This window comes from Cibotium barometz, chromosome 62 (assembly GCF_041138505.1).
Source record: "Cibotium barometz isolate CiBa-2024 chromosome 62, ASM4113850v1, whole genome shotgun sequence".
Lineage (NCBI taxonomy): Eukaryota > Viridiplantae > Streptophyta > Polypodiopsida > Cyatheales > Cibotiaceae > Cibotium > Cibotium barometz.
In genome coordinates, this window is record NC_141107.1 from 36,942,512 (window position 1) to 36,965,411 (window position 22,900).

Below are 22,900 nucleotides of genomic sequence, written 5' to 3' on the forward strand. Positions count from 1 at the left end.
ACTTTCTCGTTGCCCCTCTTAGTGGATGTGATGTATTACTGGGAAAACCTTGGCATGCACGCCTTGAGCCTACCAAGAATTACAAGACCAACAAAATCACTTTTATGTATAAAGGTAGAGAGCATCATTTAGATGCAGGTGTGTCGGGTGATACTATCCCCGTTGTATCTCATATACAAATCAATAAAGCAATGAAAAAGAGTGTTTCTTTGTACTTGGTTTTTGTACGTGATAATGTGGAACACAGTAATGTACATGTGGACACTCTTACTAAAGAGAGGCTGAAATTTTTAAGCGAATTCGGGGATTGTTTTGCTGACTCTTTACCTAATGTAATGCCTCCTTCACGGCCAGAAGATCACCGCATTGAATTAGTTCCAGGGAATTCACCTCCAAATAGGCCAGCATATCGTGTTAGTGCTTGCCAACAAGAAGAGATTATGAAACAAGTGGGTGAACTACTTGAGAAAGGCTTGGTGCGGCCTAGTTCTTCGCCATTTTGTTCACCCGTTCTTCTTGTACAAAAGAAAGACGGTTCATTCCGTATGTGTGTGGATTACAGGGCATTAAATAAGATTACCATCAAGAATCGGTTTCCCATACCGAGGATTGATGATATCTTGGACAAGCTGGATGGATCATCTTGTTTTAGTCGCATTGATCTTAAAAGCGGCTATCATCAAGTGCGAGTGATGCCACAGGATGTACATAAGACAACATTTCGCACTTCTTTTGGTCTCTATGAGTATTTGGTTATGCCATTCGGTCTTACAAATGCCCCGGCTACTTTCAATCGCATGATGGACCGAATTTTCAGAAATCATAGAACTTTTACAGGTGTGTTCTTTGATGACATTCTTGTATTCTCCAAGAATGAGGAGGATCACAAAAAGCACTTAAGAGTGGTCTTTGAAGAACTAAGGCAGCATAAGCTTATGATCAACGCCAAAAAGAGTGAATTTTTCCTTTCAGAGATTCACTACTTGGGACACATAGTATCAAAGGATGGTGTACGAATGGATCCTGCAAAGATCCAAACCATCAAAGATTGGCCAGAACTTAAATCTATTCATGAAGTCCGAAGCTTTCTTGGTCTATGTTCATATTACAGGAGATTTATCTTTCACTTTGCAATGATTGCTTCGCCATTGCATGAACTCACCAAGAAACGTCCTATGTTTAAATGGACAGAGGTTGAGATTAATGCTTTCAATAAGCTCAAAAATGCCATTATCACAGGGCCAGTCTTAATCATTCCAGACTTGCAAAAGCCATTTGTGGTAGAATGTGATGCTTGTGGCAATTGCATTGGAGCCGTCTTAAATCAAGAAGGACATGCCATTGCATTTGAAAGCAGGAGATTGCAAAATGCTGAACTTACTCTTGATGTTTATCAGAAGGAATTATTGGCCGTCATTCATGCTCTCACAGTATGGAAACATTACTTATTGGGAGCTGAATTTGTTGTCAAAACTGATCACCAAAGTTTGCGGTACTTTCTTACGCAAACTAAACTCTCTGAGAAACAAATGAGAATGGCCAATTTTCTCTCAATGTTTCATTTTCAGATTTTGCATACTCCTGGCAAGAAAAATGTGGTAGCAGATGCATTGTCCAGAAAACCATATGTGGCTGCAATTTCGGTTGCTTCTCATCAAGACTTGTCTACTATGCGAGAAATGTACCATTTGGATGCTGATTTTTCAGATTTATGGGCTGATTTAATGACTGGTCATACACATGCTTCTTATGTGGTCAAAGATGGTTATATCATGAAGGATAACTGCTTATGTGTGGTTTCAAACATGAGACAAAAAGTTTTGGATGAATGTCATGCACCACCTTATGCAGGGCATAGAGGGATACTCCCTACTACTCAAATGATTGAGAGATACTTCTTTTGGCCAGGTATGAGGAAAGATATAGAAGCCTATGTACGTGCATGTGTCACCTGCCAAAAGGTAAAATTTGATAGGCAAAAGACTCCTGGTTTGCTTCAGCCTTTGCCTATTCCGGACCAGCCATGGGAAAGCATTGCAATGGATTTTATTATGGATTTGCCCCGCACCCCAAATGGCAATGATGCAATATGGACAATTGTGGACAGGTTTAGTAAACAAGCACATTTTCTACCTGTCAAAAAGACCATAAAACCAGAACATATGGTCAAAATTTTTGTGTCACAGGTATTTAAACACCATGGTATGCCCAAAATCAATTGTGGGAGACAGGGATCCCCGAACAACAAGCCTCTTTTGGAGAGCTCTTTTTGATAACATGGGCACAAAGCTGAATTTTTCTTCAGCTTATCATCCTCAAACGGATGGACAAAGTGAAGCTGCAAATTCAGCTGTGTTGGATTTGCTTAAATGCTATGTGACAGATCAGAAATCTTCTTGGGAAAAGTATCTACCGCTTGTAGAATTTGCATACAATAATACGGTACATGCTTCTACAGGCAAGACCTCCCCCGGTCGGGGTTGAGCACAATCTTGGCAAAGTGGTATTGCCACCTATCTTACGCACAAAAGATGAGATATTTGCTGCTGATGACTTTGTCAGGGACCTTGATATTGCCTTTTCACAAGTTCGGACAGCCATTGCACGCTCTCAAGCAAAGCATAAGAAAGCTGCCGACAAGCATAGAAGGCAATTGGACATTAAAGAGAATGACTTGGTATTGCTAAAATTTGAGAAAGCTAGACTCAGGAAGAGGTCTGGCAAGGAGAGAGCATGCCCAAAACTCTCTACCAGGTATTATGGACCCTTCAAGGTGATCAAGAAGATCAATGATGTGGCTTTTCGACTTGCTTTACCGGATCATTGGAAGATTCATAATGCATTCCATGTGAGCCTCTTGCGCAAATATGTGGGGCCGGAACCTTTGGAACCGGTTATGGAAGATCCACCAGAGGTGGAAGAGCTGGAAGAGGTATTGCAGCCAGAGCAAATTGTGTTTCATAAGGAGCGAAAGTTTGCAGGTGTCAAACTCCAGAGGCGCTATCTTGTGAAATTCAAGAACTATTCTCCTATGGATGCAAAATGGATGGATGAAACATACTTCCAGGAGTATCCGCAGCTCCTCCAAGCATATTTGGAAGCATTTCAGTTGCGGTCAACTGTTTAGAAGCAGGGGAGGATGTCACTATTTGGGCATTCTCTGCGCTTTAGGCCTATGGACGAGTTCTGTAGGATGGACTGGCATCTTATGGTTGGGGACTTATGTCTACACCGAGAGCCAGTAGGCTGGATATATGGGTTGGGATTGTGTATCTGCGCCCAAATCCAGAGTGTGGTACCACGGACTACAAGCTAAATGAATAGGGAGACTGTTCAATGCATCCTTGCATAACATGTTTGCAAGTTAAAAATCCTGTCTTTGCATGAACTATTTGATTGCATGCAAGATTTGTTTGTGTAGTTCACATGTAGGGGACGCCCTCTTGTGAACCGTGCGAGTGAAACTGTATTCTGACCTCGTTTGTGGGCTGTAGACAGGTGGTAAGTACACCACTTTACTCTTTTATGAGTTAAAGCAATGTATTCTTTGTTTTGCAGGTCCACACTTTAATAAGTGTGTCCGCCCAAGTTATAAGTGAGATTGGGCGTCCACACTTCATTAAAGCTCGGGCGGACAAACTATAAGTAAGAATAGACTAGAATTCCCTTCCGGTCGGCTAGGCGAGTGTCCAGGCACCCTTCCCACTAAATTTGTGTGGAAAAGGGATGGTTATGGACTGGGTGGCAGTATGAGGACCTGCCACCATGCTATTACTCATTTTGAAAATTACCTCTCTCTACACTCTCTCTCGAGAAATAGGCGCCCCCCTTCAAGAGAGCCTATTTTTGTTATTCTCTCTAACTTTTTGCTTGGTGAGAGTGCTGATTTTCATTCCCTCTTGCTCCCAGCTCCAATGGAAAGCTTGAAGATTCTTCCTTTCACAGTTAAGCCTCCAGTTGCTCACCTTTTCACTCTATCTCTCTCTTCTAAATGAATATGGAGTCTCCTAACCATTCTACCGCCCCCAAATTCTGCTGAAACCCTAATTTTCAGAAACCCTAATTCTGCAGAAACCCTAATTTCAGAAACCCTAATTTTGGAGGAAACCATACCAAGCTGTGCCCCTTACTCATAGGCATCTAAAGAGCCCAAAATGCCCAATTTTGGACTCATATAACCTGCTTAAAACCCTAAAAATCAGAAACCCTAATTTCAGCCGGAAGTGGAAAACGGTCACATTCAAGCTGTAGTTCGTCCGCACGGAGGTGGAGCTCGACATTGATCGTCCAATACTTGGTAAGAGCATTTTGCAAGCAATTTTCAATTTGAGATTCGAATGCTTTGTCAATATGGTCTCCTATGTCTCGGTCCTGGCACACACATGTGTATGTGTATGGATGCCAGTGGAGCATAGCTGCGTTTGACAAGCTTCAAGGAATCAAGGAACGAAGCTACTCTCAAGTGAAGCTATGGATTCCATCGTCTACGACAAATTTGTTTGCAATGCTGTTTTCATGATCATGGATGCACTTGAACAGTTTGGCATGTGAATGCCCGTGAGGCTTGTAACAGTTTTCCTTGATAATAAAATCTATTACAAGGGGGGTCGGCCCTTTCCGGCCCTAGTGCAGTGTGCAAAAATAAAATTCAGCTTCTTACTCTATTGTGTTGCGCCATTTAAAATTGTTTAATTATGTTAATAGCTTAAGTGTTTGCCAAGATTGTGCTCAACCCCGACCGGGGGAATCTCACAGAGCCCACCACTTGTACCCACGCTCTAGCTCCACGCCCCAGAGGAATTCTTAGCGAGAGCTCGATCCATTCTACAAGCCAGACATCCCCGACCCAAAGCATCAGGACCCTCCACCACACAGAGACAGATTTGTGAGGTTCTCCGCCGACATGACACGCTTTCATCACAGAGGCCTGACATTCACTCCACCATCAGATCGGTTCTGGCCGAGGCAGGTATCGTCATTAGTTGATTACAACATATATCACTCTACACAGGATCATCTGTTGATCACATATATTGTCAAATGTTTTCATTTTACATTTTCTTTCAGTTTTCCATGGCACAATATATCCATGGTACCATTGTATTACTTATGGTCTCATAGGGCCTTGGGGTCTTCAGTAGACGTTAATATAACTCTCTTTCTTTCTTTCTTTCTCTCTCGGGCTACCAACACAATCTTTCCCATCCACAAAGCTAGGGATACCCTCGACACAAACTACCGTACTATCTTGATAGGGCACATCCTAGCCAAGCTTTTTGGTTAAGTTCTAGAAGCAGAAATCAACAATGATGTAGAGAGACATGGCCAACGAGCCAAGGTTCAGGCGGGGTTCAGGAGGTCCTTCTCCACCATATGTCACATCTTCACTTTTAGAGTCAGGAGTACTAACACTATATGAGTAGTCGGTGGCAGGGAGATTATGGGCACCTGGAGATATGTCAGAGGAGATCAGGAGTACTATTGGGGTGAAACAAGGATGCCCACTACACTCACTCTCTTTGGACTCTATGTTGATGCGATTGAGAACTTCATTGATAGATTGAGCGGGGCTGGATCTACACTGGCTGATACACTAGTACCCATCCTCCTCTATGCTGATGGCATTGTCCTAATTTTTGATTCAAAGGAGGGACTGCAGAGGCATGTGGATGCTCTAGGGGCTTTTTGTGAGGAGCATGACCTCAAGGTGAACTTGGGAAAAACCAAAGTCGTGATTTTCAACACATCTAGGGCAGCAGCAAAGAGAAATTGGTTTGGAGTGGTGGGGATAGTCTCATCATACCTATATCTGCGCATTACTTTCTTAGGACCGATCTTCACAATGAGGTCAGCAGCGCACACACGGATGGCACGAGGGCATGCAGCTTTGGCTAGGCTCGAGAGGCAATGTTTCCAGGCCCACTCCCGATGTCACCAATTGGCCGACCATTTGGTCCATCTCCAGATTTGTGTCTCCTTCACTTGAGGCCAGGCCGGTGTCTCATGTGAAGGGGCCAGTATTTTTGCATAACATGGACGGGAGCCAGACTGGTGCCACCCGTGTGTTAGCAGGATGGTGTGGTATTGACGGGAGCTAGACTGGTGCCACCCGTGTATGACCTGGACTGTGTTCTATCCATGGGATTGTCACGCCATGGAAGAACCAGTATTTGTGCCGTGTCTTGCCTATGGGACTGTCATTCCATAGGGAGGCTCGTGCCTGGATTTGTGTCTTACCTATGGGACTGTCACTCCATAGGAAGACCGAGATTTATACTTTCTGTCGTGCCATTGTTGTGCCCGACAGGAATGTCTAGTACTTGTTCCATGAACGGGAGATATGTCCATGATATTGTTTGCACATCTTGTATTCTTGTGTTTGCCTGTTTGATGTGCCACTTACTGAGCGGGGACGCCTGCCAGTGAGTCGTGAAGTTTGCTTTGTCTTCTGATGAGTTTTTGTTGCGCGTGAACAGGTGGTAAGTGTATTGCATTTGTTTATTTTATAGCATTCTTTTTAACCTTTGTTTTTATAAGGTTGCAGGTTCACACTCATTAATGAGTGGGCACCCTCTCCCAATATCTCATAGTGCCCTTGGTAGGGTGGGCACCCACGTATGGGCCATGGGGGGGAGGGAACCCCTCACTTAATCATGTGTGTGGGGGTGGGTGCATGGCCACCTACCCACCCCCCCTTGGGACTTTGGAACTGGCGGCCTCCATGCGATTCAGGTGGGCCGGCCAGCTGTTCGTCGTGTGCCCCTCCATGCAAATCAGGCGTAATACTCCTCTTGTATATAGGCGGCTGTGCATGACCACCTTTTGGGATTCGACACTGGCTCACAGGCGACTTTGCTTGCTCTTGCGCACAGGTCTCTCTTCATTTTGCTCTGCAGGCGGTTGCGCGCACAGGCCACCATCCTCTTGCCTTGCAGGTGACTGTGCACAGGTTCTTCTCCCATCTCTCTTCTTGCTTTGCAAGCGGCTGCACATAGGCGACTGCGCCTAGCCATCTCTTCAACCTGCTAGAGACGACTGCGCACAGGCGGCTTGCACGCAGGTGGCTGCCCAGGTCTCCTCTGTCGATTGCCCATAGGCGGCTGCGTGGCTGCATACAGGTTCCCATCTCTCACCTTGCAGGCGGCTGCACACACATGACTTCTATCTAGCTTGCGCACAAGAGACTCCAGCTCCCCGTACTGTCGGACAGCTGCTGACAATTCATTCTCCCATCTCTCAAGCTGGCAGCAACAGCAGTAATAAAAGCTTCTCTTTTTATACGTGGGTGCCTAGTACTACTGAAAGCCATATTCATTGTTTTACAAGGTGAGTGGATTGAGATTCAAGCAAAGGTCTTTGGTGTAAATCTTACAAGGGATACTCTCTGCTACTAACACCCGTTCGGTGCCGGGTAGTCCAAGCTTCTGGAGAACTACGGTCCATGGGTGCTGAGATCGGGAGAGCCATGCGTTAGTATGGGAGCGCCTGTTTGTGCGTGGTCCTGGAACACCAGTGGGACGCTCTCTGCGGATTCCAGTGAAGGCACGGGACCGTAGAGACTAGACTTCTTCAAGTGGATGCTCTCCTTCGAACGTCTACTTCAAGTCTCTTGTTTGGTAACTGTATTCATTTCAATTGTACATGGACATCATCTGGTTCATTGAACCCATGGAGCATTGTATCACTTAAATACTCCCAATAATATATCATATATTGAGGGAGGGGGGGGGGTCGGGACAAGCAAGGGCAGAAATGTGAAGAGGAAGGGGGGGAGGCGGGCAGGACAAGTGGGCGTAGGGGGCGAAATAGCAGCAAAGGGGGGAGGGCGCAGAACATTGCGAGAGGGGGGGGGGGGCGTAGGAAACAAGCAAGACGGGGGGAGCTTAGAGAAGCGTGCACGACTTGTTTAATGATTCTTTGACTATGCTTCTTTCATACTTGAGGAAGTCCCACTTTTTGCTAGAAAAGCTTGCCATGCTTTTTGCTTTGGCTTTTTCACTTTACTTTCTTCTTTTACTTTTAATAAGAAAATATTACTCAATTTTTATCAAAAGTTCTTGTGCTTTGCTTTTCTAGCTTTAGGGCCTTGCTTTTTGGAAAAGCGGCTTTTAGCTTTTTGGTTTGGCTCAGTCTCCTCTTGCCAGTGGTGCTCTTGGCTCGCGGTCAACCTAGTTTGACTTTTTGATTTTCTCTGCTTTTTGACCAAGACTGGCACTTTTCCTTGTGCAAACTTCATGGTCCCTATTCCCATGCCTTCATCTACCTCTCTAGTGTCCGGGCACGGGTTCGATCATGTGAATAGAGTGAGGAGGGCCAAATGGTTACATTCCCTCCCTCTTATTCAACCGCGGAATACAAGTGTTCCAAGTACTTTAGCTGCATCTGGTGAGCTTGTGTATCTGGTCATTCCCGTATCTGTGATGTATTCTGCTCTTCTGGCAACATCTTCGTGCCTTGTCGTTGACCAATGGCTTTGGTCTTGATGGTACTTCTTTACGGCCTGTCACATGTGTTAGATAAAATAATTCCATACTTACCTTTTGCAAAAACTAGACAGAAGCTAGTCAACAAATAGGTATGCATCATTCGCGGCTACTGGGTATTCCAAGTATTGGCCAGGTATTCTGGTGGACTATCACATGTCATAAATCCAAGCATTGTCCACACATCAAAAACAACACACAAAGTCAAAGAAATTCAAACATACATCAGTATGCAATGCACAAGTAATGATCCTCCTATTCATGGATTGTCTTGTCTAGTCTCATCGAAAACTGGTGCTGAGCTATCTGGCTCCCGAGAGAAACAGCTTAGTCAATCCTCAAGGCGATCTGGTCACTAGGACCACTCAAGTGTTCATCAATAGTCATATGGGCCATCTGGTTGCATTGACCGCCCGACTAAAAAATCCAATACAGTCATCTGGGCTATCTGGTCGCATTCACAGTTGCCATGCACTTTTGAAATGGGAGGTATGAAATGGGTTTCATAGGTTTTGTACAAGTTTTGTAAAATGTAAGAAACGGGTTTTGTTCGGACTGAAAAATAACTGTGGAAATATGTATATATATAGAATATGACTCATGTCATGACTCATACATGATACATAGCAATGATACATAACAAACACATATTGATCACGATTCATCATTGTATGCATAAATGATGAATCGTACAAGTTTTGTAAAATGTAAGAAACGAGTTTCGTTCGGACTGAAAAATAACTGTGGAAATATGTATATATATAGAATATGACTCATGTCATGACTCATACATGATACATAGCAAGATCATGATTCATCATTGTATACAAAAGCATAAATGAATATTCAATAGACAACAATGATTATAGTAGAAGCATAGACGAATAATGACTCAAACGAGATTAAATTCGAATCATGTAAATGAAATCTATGCACTCTCAATGACAAACCATGTCAGATGATTCATGAAGAGTCAAGATAAATGTAAATAACACAAGTCAAACTGTAAATGAAATCCTAAATCCTGAGTCTTGATTCCTACAATAGAAGACTCAAGAGTCAAGACTCATCATCGTCGTGACTCTCAAGCCAGATCCATATCCTCATCTGCAGGCTCAATATCATCAGCCTCATCCTCATCCTCATCCTCATTGCTAGTGTCACTCCCAGAAGACTCCTGAAATGCATCCTCATCAGGTGGAGGTGCATGTACTGGCACTAGCTGAAGCTCCTGCCTGAGATCGTGTGCTGCGAGATGGAGCAGTGATTTCCTCGTAGAGCATGGTGTATATATCCCCCTCTTCTTGTGGAATATCAGGTATCTCCTTGCACTTTGTGATGTCTATCTTGTTTGGGTTGACTTGGCGGGGCTCTATAGGGTAGTTCTTTTGCTCAAGCAATCGTAGATTGCAATGGCAAAAAACTAAACTCTCCAATTGTGTTGTGGACAGTCTTCTTGGTATGGAGTAAGGCCCATGTACTCCGGTTTCTCTCACAAGGCCCGGAGCTATAGTCTTGAGAGAGAGCTCACATTGCTATGCATCTCTGAAAGAAAACAAGATAGACATCCTCAGTGCACATATTATAGGAGCACTTCTCTTAGTTGTTGGCAAGGACCTTGAGCTTGTAGCTTGCGACACCTGCGTGCTCTCAACGTCATCGTCCACATCGATCACTGGCCTCTGAGATGTTGGAATAGCTGCGAGAGATGTCTCAAGCTGATCCCATGTAGGCACTCTATCAGTAGAAATGCCCAACATTTCAGCTTTCCAGGCCTTGAGTTTGTCATAAACATTCTTCGGCACGTTTGTACAAGGGCCAATGCCAAAGCCCTTTGTTCGGGAAAAATGAGCCTTCAATCTGTGAGCAACTCCACGATGCTTCTCAAAACAAAATTTGCAGGTCCATTTCATTGTGCCGCTTCCACCATATGTTGCATTCACAGCATCGAAGGTCACATTGTCCCACAGAGGAGAGCTCTTCCTTGGCATGATGAGACTCGAGAGAGAGAATAGGCTGCAGGCAAGAACAAGAAGAGAGTGGGTGAAGGCCCAAGGATCACCTTCGCTTGGTCCTTGGAGTGCATAGTGAAGTCGACGTTCACAGGAGTCAAGGGGGCTACTCAGCGTGGTTGTACTTTTAGAATTGCCTCTGAAAACGAGCTGGCCCGTACTCTACTTTTGATGTTTTTAGGGTTTAAAAAAAGTTTCGTTTGAAACCCGTTTCGTACGTATGAAACGGGTAGACGTTTCATACATGTTTCTTACATGTAAGAAACACGTTTCATTGCAACTATGATCGCATTGACCGCCTAACTATGAAATCCAAGGTATTTGTCACAAAAGGCTACCATCGTTGCCACCCAAATACAAGTCTTGCTACTTGGGTTATCTGGCATCGTTACCACCCAAACTAGAGCATGTCCAATTAACCATTACATAAGCAGAACAATGATCACTTACATTCCAAAATATATATACAATGAAGAGGGCTAGTGGTACAATCTCTCCCACTTGAATCTATCTTGTTTGCAAGACATCTATGCTTGTACTTTAAATACGGCTGGACCAACTGCTTCCTCATAAGCTCGAAGTATCTCTGGATAGTCCTTGAAGTACTCCTTTGGCGTCCATTTCACATCCAAAGGGGAATAATTCTTGAATTTTAGGAGGAACTTTCTGACCACCGTCTTTCCCCTTTTTCTCATAGAATGGAATACAATCTGTTCTTGTTGCAAAATCTCTACTTGCTCTTCCACCTCTGGTGGATCCTCCAATGCAAGCTCATGTGGGGGTAGTCTTGCATATGGTTTCAATAAACTGACATGGAAGGCATTATGAATCCTCCAATGTACTGGAAGGACCAACCGATAGCATACATTGTTGATCTTTTCTGTAATCTGAAAAGGTCCATAATTCCTAGGAGCAAGCTTTGGGTCCTTGTGCACATTGGCTTTAGACTTTCTGAGTCTTTCTTTCTCGAATCTCAAGAAGACCCAATTCCCTTCTTCAAATGAGACCTTCCTTCTATGCTTATTTGCAGCTTTCTTTTGCTTGGCTTGAGAGGTCTCAATAGCCTTTCGAACCTGTGCAAAAGCTATATCCAAATCCCGAACAAACTCATCTGCATGGAAGATCTCTTCCTTGCAACAACAATGGTTTGCCATAGATAATCTCAAAGGGAGCTTTGCCTGTCAAGGAATGAACAATGTTGTTGTAAGCATACTCAACCAAAGGCAAGTACTTCTCCCATTGATCCTTTGCTTCGAGAGCATATCACTTTAGCATATCTAAGATAGCGAGGTTTGAAATCTCACTTTCTCCATTGGTTTGAGGATGATAAGCCGAAAAGAAAGTCAACTTTGTCCCCATGTTATCGAAAAGAGGTCTCCAAAAGAAACTAGTAGTCCAAGGATCTTTATCCCCAACAATGGACTTAGGCAATCCATGGTGCTTGAAAGTTTGCTGAATAAACAATCTTGGCATGTGCTCTGTGCGAATAGTCTTCTTCACTGGAATGAAGTGGGCTTGCTTACTGAATCTATCAATAATAGCCCATATTCCATCATTCCCATGTCCTGCATTGGCAATCCAAAGATAAAACCCATAGCAATACTCTCCCATGGAACATTCGGGATCGGCAATGATTGCAATAATCCCGTGGGTTTTGCTCGATCAAACTTGACCTTTTGACAAACCAAACATTCTCGAACATATTGCTCAATGTCCTTTCTCATGCTAGGCCAAAAAAAAAGCTCTCCAAAGCTTGAGTTGTTGACAAGATGCGTCTATGCCCCATGTAGGGTGGAGAAGCATGGCACTCTACCATTACTTTTGGCCTCAAATCCTTTGTTACACATAAATGGGTTTGCATCATAAGGAAACCCTACTATGCAGTTGTTCATTTTCATCATTGTCTTTGTCTTGTGATGTTCCCATTTCATAAGTGTTAATTGTTTACGAGAGGGTGCCCAAATAGTGCTCACACCTGGTCGCCTCATAAGATTTCAATGCTTCGAAGGATACTTTTTCAACTTTGGTCCTTCAAAATCCCACGGCTTTCTTTGTCAAATCATGCAATGGCCTAGCCACCATTGCAAACCATTTGATAAACTTTCTGTAGCAAGAGCATAAGCCAAGGAAACTTCGAACTGCATGCACACTAGTCAACTCTGGCCATTCTATAATAGCCTTGACCTTGTCTGGATCCATCTTGACCCCTTTCCTTGGACACTAGGTGGTCCAAGTAGTGAATTTTGGACAAATTTCCATTCACATACAAGTTGTGCTTCCGTAGTTCCTGAAACACAATGTCTAAGTGCTTTCGATGCTCTTCCTCATTCTTAGAATGCACAATAATATCAGCCAAATGACCCACCTTTTTACAATGGGCACATCTTACTTTGACCACTTGATGTGACAAAGCTTGTTCAATGGTCGATGTGGTCGAAATGTTCTCTCCATGAAGGTAGCCAGGGCATTGGTAAGACCAAAAGGCATCACCAAATACTCATAAAGTCCAAATGTTGTCCTAAATTCGGTCCTCTGGAATAATCTTGACTTGATGGTAACCACTCTTCAAGTCAATCCTGCTAAAGATGGTGGCTCCATCCAATCTGTCTAGGATGTCGTCAATTCTAGGAATAGGAAACCTTTTCTTCATAGTGATCTTGTTAAGAGCCTTGTAATCAATTCACATATGCCAAGAACCATCCTTTTTCTGAACCAGTATAACTGGAGAACAAAAGGGTGATGAACTAGGTCTAATCAAACCCTTCATTTACTTGCTTCATAATCTCCTCCTGTTGTGCCTGACTCACACGATATGAAGGTCGGTTAAGAGGTGAACTTCTTGGCATAATGTTTGATGATCTTCCAATCTCTTTGGAGGTTACTCTCTTGGTAGAGTATTTGCAAAACAATCTTCATATTTCTTTAGGAAATCTTTCCTTTCATGATCAAGAGCTAGGAGTGATTCATCACTCTTAGATTCTTGAGAGTGACTCTGACATAAACAAAGTACGAAGAAATAGATTGCTTATTTGCTTATTGCTTTAGGAACCTGTACATGATTGATGAGCGGAACAGAACATCAAAAGCTACATTCTTCCCTTTGAATGGAAATCTAATTTTGTTTCTAACCCAATCAATGGCTGGATCTATCTTCTTTTGCCAAGGCATACCCAAAATTACATCGCAATGTTCAATTTTACCAACAACAAAGTTCTCATGATCCACATAATCCCCAATCTGTAAACGAAGCTTTCCCAAGATAGGGGTCACTTTTGCTGACATTCCTTGAAAAGCGGCGCTTGCAAAAATAGGAGCTCCAAACCTATGTGGAGGGAGGTTCATAGCTTCAACCACTCAGGGATGGATATAGTGGTGGGTAGCACCACTGTCAAAAATGAATAAGCACGGGTTGGTTAGCCACTTTGCCCCAAGCCTTGAAAAGTTGCCTTCTCTCTGGCGGAGTATCATCCTGATGTTGAAGTTCAGAAGTTCCTTTGGTAATGCATTGGTTTGAGGTGTCTTGGCTTCTTGCTTTGGCTTGTCAGGACATTTTACAGTCATTTGTCCCTTCTTTCCGGAAGCATTGGAAACATTTCCCTTCATTGACATATTCTTCAAGTTGCTTGTGGGATAACTTCTTTCAAAAGAGTGGAGGTTTGTCCTCACTCATATCCTTCTCTTGGTGGCTTGTTCTTTGATTGGGATCCCACTTTAAACCTCTTCTTATGAGATGGATCTCGGTTGTCATTCTTCGTCTTGCCCACCATCCAAGGCATGTGCAAGGCCTCCGCTTGTAACGCTTTGTCTTGGGCTTCCTCCAAGGATTTCGGACCAGCCATTTATACCGCTTGCATAAGCTTAGGTTGTAGCCCTTTCACAAACTTACGCATTTCCATTAGCGCCGGAATAGGAGTATAAGAAGTGACTTTAATGAAACATCTAAAAGTTGTTAAGGTAAGTTGCCACATTCTCACTGACTTTCTGCTTTACCTCATCCCATTCTCACTGACTTTACCTCATCCCATTCTTTTTGCACATCCGCTTCAAAGTTTGCGGGTAGAAACTTCTTGTTAAACATGTTTGATGTCCACTCGGGCTAGTTCAGGTGTGAACCCAGCTTACTCACGGGCACTTTTTCCCTGTGATTGGACACAAGTTTTTTCCCCGTGTGAACACACTTATGTGTGTTGGGCACTTAGCCCTAGGCTTTTTAGTACTCACTTGTACTTTCATTTCATATCATTATTGAGTACATTTTTTCCAGCACTCACGTTTTTTTGTGCTTGAGGTTGTGTGTGTGTGTGTGTGTGTGCATGTGTGTGTGTGTGTGTGCAGGCTAGCTTGCCCTCCTACCCAACATTGGTATTAGAGCGTGGTTAGGGTTAGGGTTACACCCTTCTGCCCCCCAACATTAGGGTTAGGGTTTGTCCCGTGTGGCCTTTGAGCTTTTTGCTTCAGCCTATTGCACACATCATACATGCCACGCTCTCTCTCTAGAGAGAGTGTGGCATGTATGAGATTGAGACTGGAAGATTTTGAGGAGTACCAGCTGAGGCTAGGATTTGTTAGTTGTGCCAAATGGAGCCAGAGACAGAGTTACATTACATATGTCACTGTCCAGTATATTATGAGATACGAGGCCGTTTTCACTGCTTGTTCAGAGAGGGTTTCGGACCACTTTCCACAGTCATGAGATACCAGGATCAGAGATGCCTCTGATTATACTTGCTGGAGCTACGTAGACATAGAGAGGGTCTCTTGAGAGGGAGGGGATCAGAGAGGGAGAGACACCTACAGAGGCAGATTACAGACTTCTTTCGACCAGAGATTCAGCAGTCAGGCCAGCAGGCATTGCAGCTAGCCCCAGAGTATAGCCGCACCAAAGGTACACTGATTGATCGGGTTATAGAGCTGGGGCGGTCCAGGCGCCCCAAGATGAGAGGCCCATCTCGATACCGGCGGAGACTACAACAGAGGATCAGGACCATACTAGCACATCATGGGAGACGTCCAGTTAGAGTACTCACCATGGAGGACATTGAGGATATCCACCATCGGCCGATGAGAGACATCTTTGGATAGTGATGTATATGATGCTTACCTTTGTTGCTAGAGTTTTCCTCCCCAGATGTTATCCATTAGGAGCTCCTAGTACCTTACTTTTCCTCATAGTTATTGTTTCAGTTTCAGTTAGTTGTTTAGTTGTTTTAGCTTTTCTTACACAGACATTGTATCAGATCCACCAATTGTTGTAACCTTTTTGGTCTCATAGGTCATTTTGGCCTTCTGAAGACGTTAATATATCATTTCATTTCTAGATCTGCGTGTACTCTCTGCTCCATGCAGATGTGCCCGCTACCGTACGTCACCTACGCTGCAGGTTTGCATTTGTGCACTTTTGTTGTCCTTCTGCTCACGACCTGCTGTAGCTAGCGCTGCTGCTGCCTCTGCGCCCAGCTAAGCCGCGCGCTACCCGCCGCACTCGCTACCTTGTGCCGCTCTATACCAGAGTCGTCGCCGTCGCTGTCGACTGTACGAGCGCCGCCCATCGATTGTACCAGTGTTGACCATTGACCTGCGCCGCGTGATCGTACAAGCGCTGTCGCCGTTGTACTGCACCGCCTTGCCCTCGCCTATTGTACCTGCTGCCCGAGTGTAGCCGCTTGACTGTACCTGCCCGACCTGTACCTACCCAACTGTTGTACCTGGTGAGCGTACACATCTCCACCCACTAGCACGCTACAAAATTTGGGGCATTTGAAGTTTTTCGAAAATTTCAGCCCACAGGTTTACAGATTTACAGGATTGTGGGATTTGGCAGTTTTTGACCTGAAATTGCACATTGTCTATTGAAATTTGGGGCTTTTCACCATTGAGCCTGCAAGTGCGTAATTGCACTAGAAATTTGGAGATTTTGCAAAAATTGGCACTATTTGCAGGCATTTTGGGTGTTACAGGCACATTTACTTGGCATTGGGGCATTTTTTCTAATTTTTGGGCATTACAGCATTTGGTACAGGTGACAATTGCTTTAGCAGATTATTAGGTGCAGATCCGGGTCAGATTTGGTCTAATTGGCTGCCTAAAAATTGGGGCTTTTCTACATTGAGTCCATTTTTACAGCATTCGACCAATTTACCTTTGATTTTGCCAGGATTTGAGCACTTGCAGCTCTTATAGGTGTCAGCTGATTGTGTTTTTCACGGCACATGTATACATTTGTGGTTTGCTGCAGTATATGTATGCCATTGTGGACACTTTGACAGATTTGCAGCATCGTGCAGTACACTTGCAGATTTGGGACATGCATATGTATTTCTCCTGGTGAAGAAGTTCCCTTTCAGTCCATTGATTATCCTGCTATTTATCTCCCACATTCTTACGGTTTTGCTGGGCATTGCCTACTCGTGGTGACTTTTGACAGATTTGCTGTGTTATCATGGCCATGAGTATTAATGACCTCTTTGGAATGCTATCTCAAGAGGACAAGCTCAATGGGAATAACTACCCTATGTGGGCTTATATGATGCGTCATGTATTGGTTGCCAAGAATGTATGGCTATATGTGGATGGCATTGAGGAGTGTCCTCTAGCACCTGCTCCAGCGGAAGGTGAAGTGATTTCTGCTCACCCTCCTACAGGTCCACCTTCTCGTCATCCTCCTACTTAGCAACAGCGTACTTGGGATGCTAGGGATGCTCAAGCCCATGCGTTGATTGCTCTCTCGTGCCGCAAGCATATCATTCCGCACATTCGTTCCTGCACCACTGCAAAGGGTGCTTGGGATACTTTGGCGGCGTTGTATTCAGGTCGCAACGAGGCTCGTGTAGCTTACCTTCGGGGCAAGCTTGAGACTGACCGCATAGGGGGTTTTATGCAATGCCTCTTGATTTGATGCAGTTGATGTCCACATGATCTTTGACATGCATTTCAGGTGATGTGTTTATGTACTACTGTGCTCTAGCATTAGCATTGTGACATTGGAGATTCTCCTTTTCCCCGTCATATAGTGCTTGCTTTTCCCATTGGCACTGTAGTTCATCTTTGCCATCGTGATCTCTCTTGATCACTCTTACTGTGGAGCATAGTGCAGGGCAGCATTCACAGCTTTATCACCCTGCTACCCATTCACACCGTTCACTTGAGGGGGGTTTGTTGGTCATGTCCACTCCCAGCTAGTTTAGGTGTGAACCCAGCTTACTCATGGGCACTTTTTCGTTGTGATTGGACACATGTTTTTTCCCCGTGTGAACGTGTTGGGCACTTAGCCCTAGGCTTTTTAGTACTCACTTGTACTTTCATTTCATATCATTATTGAGTAGATCTTTTCCAGCACTCACGTTTCTCTGTGCTTGAGGTTGTGTGTGTGTGTGTGTGTGTATGCAGGCTAGCTATCCTCCTATCCAATAGAACATAGTCTTCAAGTCCGTTCGTGTCTTTGGTTCGGTTCCTTCTTGTATCACCTTTAGCCACCAATTCAAGGGGGCATCCTTCAAATGCATGCGAACCATACGAAGCTTGGACCTTTCGGAGAAGTCCTCTCCTCCAAAAGCATCATCGAATTGCTTGATAAAGGATAAAGCTTTTTGAGTGTCCGGCTTACTATAAAAAGCATTGAATTTGACACTCTTCTCTTCCGGCTTGAAGTCCACTTTGCCTTCCTTTCCTTTACTTGTGCCGAAGAGGCTGCATTCGAGAGAGCAAGCCTAGGAGTGGCCTCCCTGTCTCTTCCACAGGAAGCAGACTGGTGGCTCTAGACCCTTCTGTAATGGTAACTCCTCTGGCACGAAGATAAGCTTTGGTTCAACTCATTCGGCTTTAGTGGCTCTATCTTTGATGAAATCTTCAAACAATTGAGCCCTTCTTTGGTCTACTCCCTCTTGGCTCTCCAAGCGAGGAATTCATCTCTGAGCAAACGCTTGAATTGCTGAAAGTCATGGTACTCTTCTGATGGTATGGCCGTGGTCTCATGAGTAATGGATCGATGGCCTTGGTTCCCATCCTAAAGTCCTGGATTGTCCTCATAGTTGTTCCCTTCATTAGGCCCTTGGTTGCCCTCTACTCTCGACATGGTTCTGTCACCCCAAGAAAGATTCCTCTCGAAAGAAATCTTGCTCTGATACCACGGTAAGCCTAGCGGGGCATGCCATGACAGATTCAACCATGTATCCAAGAGATAGAAATGTAGAGAGAAGATAGAGAGTAGAGTTTAGTGAATTTTGCAGCACGCACTGAGCGGGGAACAAGCCCTATCCCCTTTCAGGAATTTATTTAGGAACAATCCACGGGCTCGCAAGCCAGGATCAATACAACCAATGAATACAAAATTAAACAAATATGGGGATGTAGAAACCCAAGTCGGAGTCGACATTGAGGCACGAGATTTTTGATGCCCGGGGATGGTCCACAAGAGTTTCTCACCGGCCTAGTACCCAAATCCGATATCCAAATCCAAGTCCAAATAAACTTCCAAACTCGAAAATAAGGTACACCGAGGCTTCGTGCAATTGACGAAGCTTAGGGTGTTCAACTGTAAGATTGTTGCCCAATCTTGGAGTGGAAAACGGTCTGCAATAAGGTCGTACGAAAGCTGGCCGGCATTGTCAGATGGCAGACAGCGCTGGCAGCTCTGTTAGGCGGCAAATGGCGGAACTTGGTGGTACACAGACGACCGATAGCCATAAGCGTAGACAAGCGGGTAGCGGTGCTGGCTACAGGGATCAGGCGGCTCAGGTGGTGATTTAGGCGGCAACAGTGTTGGCACATGCAGTTGGTACTGGCGCAGCTGGCGGCCTAGGTTTCTTGCAACAAGCGGCGTTGTACAGGTAGCAGCACTAGCGGCGGCAGTTGGTTGCAGGCGGCGCACAGGCAGAGCTGGCGCAACAGTATGGCGGCAACAGGTGCATGAAAGCAGCCGACTGATGATGATGATGATGAAGGTGATAAGTTCCATACTTTGATTGTTGATCTTCATGCCTTTGTGCATGGTGCTCGCCATGCTTTTTTCTTTGGCTTTTTCACTTTGCTTTCTTCTTTTACTTTTAATAATAAAATATTACTCAATTTTTATCGAAAGATCTTGTGCTTTGCTTTTCTGGCTTTAGGGACTTGCTTTTTGGCCGTAGAGTGGCTTATTGGAAAAACGCCTTTTTGCTTTTTGGTCCGGCTCAGTCTCCTCTTGCCAGTGGTGCTCCTGGCTCGCGGTCAACCTAGTTTGACTTTTTTGCTTTTCTCTACTTTTGACCAAGAGTGGCGCTTTTCCATGTGCAAACTTCATGGTTCTTGTTCCCATGCCTTCATCTACCTATCCAGTGTCTAGGCACGTGTTTCATCATGTGGATAGAGCTAGGAGGGCCAAATGGTTACAGTGCATAACACAAATGGGGATATGATGTAAGTATTCTTATACATGCACTAAGGCTCAATGAGGACAACAAACCTTTATGGTACTTTGATGAGCGATGGTAACTTGGTTGCATGGAAAATCAATGAATGCATCTAGGAAGCATTTGGCTAACATTATTCACAAATTCTGTCATCTCACTTGCAAGTCCCAATATAGTCCCTAGTTGAATAATCAGCTTTTCAGATGTTGCATATGACCGGAGGGTAGTCCTGGATCTCTGTATAGCTCATTGCACTTTGAATTTTTCAATGGATTGCTCAGAACTCCACATGAGCCTCTTGAGTGCAAGGAGCACCGGTGCTGCCTGTCACTTGTGATTTTTTGTTGCAGGGGTATCCATTAGTGACAGCAAGAAACTGCAACAAAGGCAGTCCACATGGTAGAAGGATGAGGCGGTTTTGCATGGAGACTACACATTCATTCAAAATTTCAATTTTAATGCTTTTTTTGCTTCTTTGATATGAATTTGTTTGTGTTGATATAAGTTCAGGAATTCAATGTGATAGTATTTCAAGACTAGGATTGATTTAAACGATCCATATGTTTTTTTGAGTACTAGATACAAAGTATTATCGCTTATTCTAAAGCTTTAAATTTTCATATGATTCCTATTTCCTTGTGGGTGGCTAGCTAGTTGTAGGGTGGCTCTGGAGTGTTAAAGTTTTGAAAAACCCTCTTTCTGCTAATACTTACTCTCTAGTTGCTGTACTTACACAATGAGAAACCAAAGGCTAAAGTGGAATCTTGAATTGCACATTGTCAGCAGCTGTTTTGATGCCTATTGAGGAAATACTTATGCATTTGGGATTTTCTATCAGCTGATAGCTATATGGAACAGGTGTGGGTGTATCTCAAACAATGAGTTCAGGACAATTCTGCAATCCCCCATTTGTGCATGTTTTAGCCACACCAGAAGGTAAATTGTCTGGGGAAGCAGGGAGGGTAATGGCCGTAGCAAAAGGTGATGGGGTCGTGGAAGTTTGTGATCTTGCTCTAGAGAATCGGCAGGAATTGCGTCCCCAGGGAACAAAATTTAAATATCTAGATGAAGATAAGAGCAGCAAAGGTAAAACGCTTGAGCCAATGGAGACTTCTGATATAGCAGATGTTACAGCTGGAGGGCACATGTCATCAGTTTCATGTGTGTAAGGGCCAGCTCTCTCTCTCTCTCTCTCTCTCTCTCTCTCTCAGCATGCAAGGGAACCTGCCTGTGGTGCCTACATATGTTCATCCAGGTAAATATTTGAGCAGAATTCTGTGTGTGCAGGTTTGTGTGGGCATATCTGGGTGCATGCATTGCGTTCACACTTTAATGTGCCTGCCTGTGTGTTGTGCACAATTAAAGAGACAACCTTACCATCTATGATGAAGTAAATGGGTTGTATGGTGATATTTTTTTGTGGGGATGGTGCAGCACTTTTGCAAGGTTTTCTCAGAGTAGGTCACTTGTAGTCTCAGGAAGCAATGACAGATCTATCAAGCTGTGGAACTGGTGCCAGAAAAGCAATGAAGCGAGTTCAGAGAGCAGTTCAACAAGTAAGAGTAGAGGGCCCATGCTATTGAGCATTGACCATAAGAAAAAGGTGAAGTCTCCTTTACTTTGTTACATTCAACTTACATGATAACGCTTCCTTTTCAGCTATTTCTTGAAACCCAACCAAATCTTTTCCTCGAACTAGGTGAACTGGATTTGCACTGCAGCTAGCAGTTCGGAAAATGTGTTCGTGGCAGACACTTCAAAAAATTTGACTATTTATACTATCATGTGAACCCCTTGAAGGTAGGGAACTTAATGATACTTGCTTTGAAGCCAAAAAAGCTCCAGCATCTATCAATAAAATTGTTTGCTACTATGGCACAAGCATGGAGGATGACATTGGAGATGCGTTTCTAAGAAAGCCCAAAGCAGTGTATCCTTGCAGGAGTCAATATATTGTATAGGACCTCGTCTTTGAATAACCAAATGTGGGTACTAAATCACCCTAATGTAGAGCATTCAGGCAATCACAGAACGGGCGCCCATGTTTTATTAGAATCTATGTTGAGCAATGTTAAACTTTACTCTTATCCGTGCGAAGAGTAGAGACTGAGGAGCTATGTAGAGCAGGGCAAGCGTGTCCATGTAGTATTGAGGATTCAAAGAAGTTTTGCAAGGTTATCTTTCATAGTAGGATTACAATGTTTTTGTCAACCCTTATATCAGGAACTTTGTGAGCATTCCACCATTTCTTATTACTAGGTGGATAATGTTGCTGCTCTTGAGAACCTGTATCTTGTACCAGTGTTTTTGTAGTTGGGTCATGGCACACTTTACCATGTTTGGATTCACTGCAAGTAACACCACACAACATCATAAAACAAGTGTAACATTTTTATGAGAGAGAGAAAGATATATTAACGTTTACAAGAGACCCGAACAAAGGGTCTATGAGAGCATGAATAGCACAATGATACCATGGGTATATAACAAGGTTGCATCAGTACGTACGTACCTTATTATAAGGTACGTTTTAGTGTACAGTAGTACCGTACCATATGGAACCGTACGTGGCAGCCCCCCCCCCCTCCTCTCCCCGACTGACCTTTGGTTCAAGATCCTCCCATAGTTACTGATTTTTCACGGTCCGTGGGCGCTCATCTATAGCTGCCTATTTATCCACCCATAGGCGATGCCGCCGAGGAACCACCAAGGGGGGTTTTGAACCCAAGACCTCTTGGTCCTAGGCAAACACCTTCACCACTTGAGCTATCACCTCATTGGCAAGTACGTGGCAGTTTAACATTTTAGGCCAAAAAAAACCATGAGCCAGTCGTCGCCGCTGTCGCTGATTTTAGTGGACTTATGAAAAGTGCGAACATAACCATACCTCTCGTTGGTATAGACATTGCAGCGAGAGATGGTGATGATGCTGTGCCAGCGGCTGCGGTCACCGCCATTGCAGAGCTAGATCTGTGAGTATGATAGCGAAGGAAACATGTTGATAGATGGAGCTCTCATT

At 44.1% G+C, this 22,900-nt stretch overlaps 1 protein-coding gene across 4 annotated transcripts in view; it reads left to right on the forward strand.

Annotated features, from left to right (window-relative positions):
• LOC147604427 (Transducin/WD40 repeat-like superfamily protein) overlaps positions 1–22,064 on the forward strand; it is a 52,701-nt gene extending 30,637 nt beyond the window's left edge. For all 4 annotated transcript variants that reach the window (XM_086795685.1, XM_086795686.1, XM_086795688.1 and 1 more), the window contains 3 exons: positions 20,740–21,046; positions 21,316–21,484; positions 21,581–22,064. In XM_086795685.1, coding sequence (XP_086651811.1) covers positions 20,740–21,046; positions 21,316–21,484; positions 21,581–21,670 — 566 coding nt within the window. In that variant the 3' untranslated portion in view covers positions 21,671–22,064. The remainder of the gene's footprint in view (positions 1–20,739; positions 21,047–21,315; positions 21,485–21,580) is intronic.
• Positions 22,065–22,900: the final 836 nt, after the last annotated feature.